The sequence below is a fragment of the Eurypyga helias genome, unplaced genomic scaffold (genome assembly GCF_000690775.1).
Source record: "Eurypyga helias isolate BGI_N326 unplaced genomic scaffold, ASM69077v1 scaffold41983, whole genome shotgun sequence".
In the NCBI taxonomy this organism is placed as follows: domain Eukaryota; kingdom Metazoa; phylum Chordata; class Aves; order Eurypygiformes; family Eurypygidae; genus Eurypyga; species Eurypyga helias.
In genome coordinates this window covers 2,896-7,084 of record NW_010240028.1, presented here as the reverse complement: position 1 = coordinate 7,084, position 4,189 = coordinate 2,896, and the positions used below count along the sequence as shown (strand labels likewise).

At 64.8% G+C, this 4,189-nt stretch overlaps 1 protein-coding gene across 1 annotated transcript; it reads left to right on the top strand.

Annotated features, from left to right (window-relative positions):
• Positions 1 to 179: 179 nt before the first annotated feature.
• TLCD1 (TLC domain containing 1) lies at positions 180 to 1,856 on the top strand (the record flags this gene model as incomplete). The annotated part of the gene is made up of 3 exons (XM_010148339.1): positions 180 to 262; positions 561 to 643; positions 1,093 to 1,856. Coding segments are annotated over 3 exons (562 nt in total), but the record flags the coding sequence as incomplete, so codon positions are not given.
• Between the last annotated feature and the right edge of the window lie 2,333 nt (positions 1,857 to 4,189).

Sequence of the window (4,189 nt, the reverse complement as noted above, 5' to 3'; positions counted from 1 at the left end):
AGGGGGCTTGAAGGGGGGTGGGGGTGGGCACCCCCTGCGAGCTGGAGCTCCGGGTCCCCGTGGGAGCACGACCCCGGGTGTTATCCCCCAGGGTTGGAGGCACAGAGCGCCGTATCCCCCATCCCAACGCCCTGCCGTGGCACCCAGGCTGACCCTCTTCTTCCTCCTTTCGCCCCCAGCCTCTGGCACTCCCCGGAGCTGCTCTCCGACGTCCAGGACGGCTACAGCGTCTCAGGGCACCTGCTCGTCTGCTTCTCCTCGGGTAAGGAGTCTGCAGGGCGATGGCTGCAGCCACCCCGCCAGGCTTTGCCCGCTCCCGCTTCAGCCTCACGCAGTACAAGCCCCCAGCTCAGGGGCTGGGTGACTCTCCGTGCCTCCTGCCTTAATCACGAGCGCAGGGCCCGCAGGCTGACAGCCCTCGGGACCCAGCATCTCCCCACCCTCAGCCAGGGTGGAGGCGTTTCCGATGCCTGGAGCATGGTCACGCCACCCTCCTCCTCCTCCTCACTGCAGCAGGTACACCAGCCGGACCCCTCAACCCTCTCTCCCTCATCCCGCAGGTTACTTCATCCACGACACCCTTGACATCATCTTCAACCACCAGTCCCGCTCCTCCTGGGAGTACCTGGTGCACCATGCCATGGTGAGTACGGCTCCAGGGTGGGCTACCACGCACCCCAGGGCTCAGCCCACACAGGTTTCCTGCGCTACGGTGGGGCAAGCCGGAGCCTTTCCCTCTGCCTCACCCCGGCTGCCAGGTAGGCTGTGCATCAAGAAGGCGAGAGCACCCGGCAGGGCAGGATGCCTGCCCGCGTCAGCTCGGAGCGCTGGGAGCCAGGCAGGCTGCCACGGCGGGCAAGGGAAGGGCCGGAGGCTGGTCCCAGCTCCCTGCTCAGGGAGGTGTAACTGGTGCTGTGAGGGAATTGGCTCTCCAGCCTGCTTTTCCCTTGGCGCAGGGGCCCACAGAGCGGCTGGGTCCTCTGGGGGGGGTGGGAAGCAGCACCGCGTATGCCCAAACCGTAACGGGGGAAGGACTTGCCTCCCCCAGGGTGAGGAGAGCTGACCCTGCTCTGTGTGTCTCCCCACCCCCAGGCCATCTCTGCCTTCGTCTCGCTCATCATCACGGGCCGTTTCCTGGTAGCAGCGATGCTGCTGCTGCTGGTGGAGGTGAGCAACATCTTCCTCACCGTCCGCATGCTGCTGAAGATGAGCAACGTGCCTTCCCCGGTGCTCTACCAGGCCAACAAGTACGTCAACCTGGGGATGTACTTCGCCTTCCGCCTGGCACCCCAGGCTTACCTCACCTGGTACTTCCTCCGCTACGTGGAGGTGCAGGGCCAGGGTGCCTTCCTCACCGCCAACCTCCTGCTGCTCGATGCCATGATCCTCATGTATTTCTCCCGTCTCCTCCGCTCCGATTTTTTCCCCTCCCTGCGCAAGGGTTCTGCGGGGAGAGACGTGGATGGTGAGAAGTTTCTGATAGACTGAGACGTGTGCGCCGAGGGGGACCTGGGCTCCGGCTCCTGGAGGTCTCGGCCTCTCCGAACCTGCTCTGATGTGCCTTAGGGCTCGCTCCCTGGCCCCGGGCCCTGCCTTCACCCGCTCTGCTGCCTGAAAGTGCTTCCCTGCCGGACCAGCCCGACAGCCTTGCCCAGACACGGGGATGCCACCAAAGCCAGGGGCATGGCCGATGGAAAAGCAGCCCAAGCTGGCGTCTACGCAGGCAGCTGGAGGGCCAGGGGGGGCCGCGTTTCGCAGCTGATGGCCTGAGAGGGTTTTGAGGGAAGGGACGAGTCCTTCCCGTGGTGATGTTGGGTGTTACATGCATTAAAATCGGTCTGTTTACTGCTGCCGCAGCACTGGGCTGGCTTTTCTGTCGGGCAGTGTCAGGGGGAGCATGGAGGGGGGCAGACAGGGCCGTGGGAATGGATGTGTCCCTGTTCCCAGCGGAGGGCTGGCAGTCCTTGCGGAGAGAGAGGGCACATTTCTGCCGCTCGCTTTATTCTAGGAACCCTCCAGGGATGTGCTCAAGCCTGCTGGGTGCTACCAGCCCAGCTGCGCCGTGCTGAGCCTTGAAAAGGAAGACCCCATCCCTCCCACGGATGGGTCTTTCCCCTCCTCCTCTGCTCTTCCAGAGCCCCAGGGCTGCGCAGGGAGCAGGGCAAGTGAGCCAGGAGAGGTACGGAGCCCTGCTGCGGTCCCTGAGCTGCCTGTCTCCAGCCTGGCTGGGCTGCATGACTCACCCGGCAGCCACGTGAAGCGGAGCTGGCATGGGAAAGCCGTGTGGGGCCGTGGGCTCTTCCTGGAAGGCTGCTGCCCGCTCGCATCCCCCCCTGAAGCCATCTTCACCAGCACAGCTCCAGCCCTCTGCGAGCGTGCTGGGCCCGCTCCTGCAGCGGCAGGACCAGGCTGCCCCCCAGCAGCGCCCCCCAAGAGAGGTGGGAGGAGAGAAGGGTGTTGCGGTCCATGGGGGAGCAGGGCCAGAACCGGCCCAGCCGGTCCTGTGGAGGACCAGAGCATTGGGAAGGCAAATCCTGCTGACGTGACAGCTCCCGGATCACACCAGACTGGCGTAAAGTAGTGGGGTTTAGAGGGAGTCGTGCCAAGCCCCTGCTCCAGGGCAGGATCCGTCCTCCCAGCACCACCGCCGGCTCAGGGAGGCAGTTGCTGCGGATGACTCCGGTGATTGAGCTCACCCTCCCTCCAGAGAGCTGGGAAGCACCCCACAGGGCCGGGATCCTGCCAGGGCTCCCCTGTGCGCATGGACACAGGTGCAGGGAGTGTGCGCCGGGAGCAGCCGTGCGATTCCTGGGATGCTGCATGGATCACACTAGCTTCAAACCCACCACCTCAACCCCCCCTCACTCCAAGCAGAGCTCAGCAGCCCCACGCCAAGCTGCAGGGAGCCCCAGGGGGCACAGCCCTGAGTGACACACCCTAACACCTACGCATCTTCAGCCCCGTGGCCTCCCGTGTGCCAACTCCATCTGCAAACATCCCACACAACCGAGCCCCAATCTTCCCATCGCTGCGCTTGTCCCCTTGTCTCTCCCCACGGCGCAGACACAGCACCGGGAGGACCAGCCCACGCTCCCACTGCCCTTCCAGCAACACGCAAGGGTCAGGGATGACAAAAATTCCCCCACTGCCCTCCTGGATTCCAAGCTGGAGCATCTCCCAGTAGCGCAACGCTGGGGCAGCTGTGGGTCAGGCCAACTGCCAGCCCGGAGCGAGAGGCAAGCACAGGGAAGCGAAGCGCTGGACAGCAGCAGGCACTGGGTGAAGTTGAGGTAGGGTCAGGGCAGACTGCAAGTCATGCTGATGAGAAATCCCTCCCCGTCCTCTGCGCTGCGGCACGTACCTGCGCGGAACCCCTGCTGCTGCTCGGCCTTTTCCCAGGCTGCGCCCAGTCCAAGGGCGGGAGGTTGGTGCCCTCGACCCCAAAAAGCCAGCGGGAACATCGGACAGAAGGGAACGGGGCCACCTGGGGTCTGGGCAGCATCGCACTCCCCACAGCAGGGCTGCCCGTTGTTCAGCCTTCCCTGGCCCGGCACAGCTCACCAACAGCCCCTGCTCCCCCAGTTTCAAGCCCCTGACCTGGGGACAGGGCGAAGGGCAAGACCCTGGGCTCTGGCCTGCACCCAGGGTGCTGCAGCACCCACAGAGCAGGAGGGTGTCAAGGGAAGAGGCAGTTCCTCACCCCTTACAGCAGGGAGAGAGCTTCCCATCCCAACTGAGCATCCCACAGGGCGCAGGGAGAAAGGGGGGTGCTTCCGGGCTGCCCCCACTGCTACCCCCCAGCTTCTAGAAGCAGGCTGGCAGCAGCTGCACACAGGCTTTGTGACACCCAGAACCACCCTCCTCAGACAGGGCGAGGGTGCCACAGCAGCCGGCCTCTCCCACACCGCCCCGATGCGTATCGGGTGCTGGGAAGCACGACTGGGTGCTGGGAGCACCGGGTGGGGAGTCCCCAGCTTAGGCCCATGCACCCCAGCACTGATCTTCCCCCAGCATGGCCCCCCCTTCACCATCCAAACCACCGCTCCGCGACTCCGCTGCCAGCAAGAGGCTGGAAGGAACGCGGTGTCCCGCTGCCCAGGAGCTTGATTACTCGGATCAATATTTGGTCAGGGCTTTCACAGTCTCCCTCAAGTGCAGCTACGTGCTCAAATCAAGTACCCACAAGGCT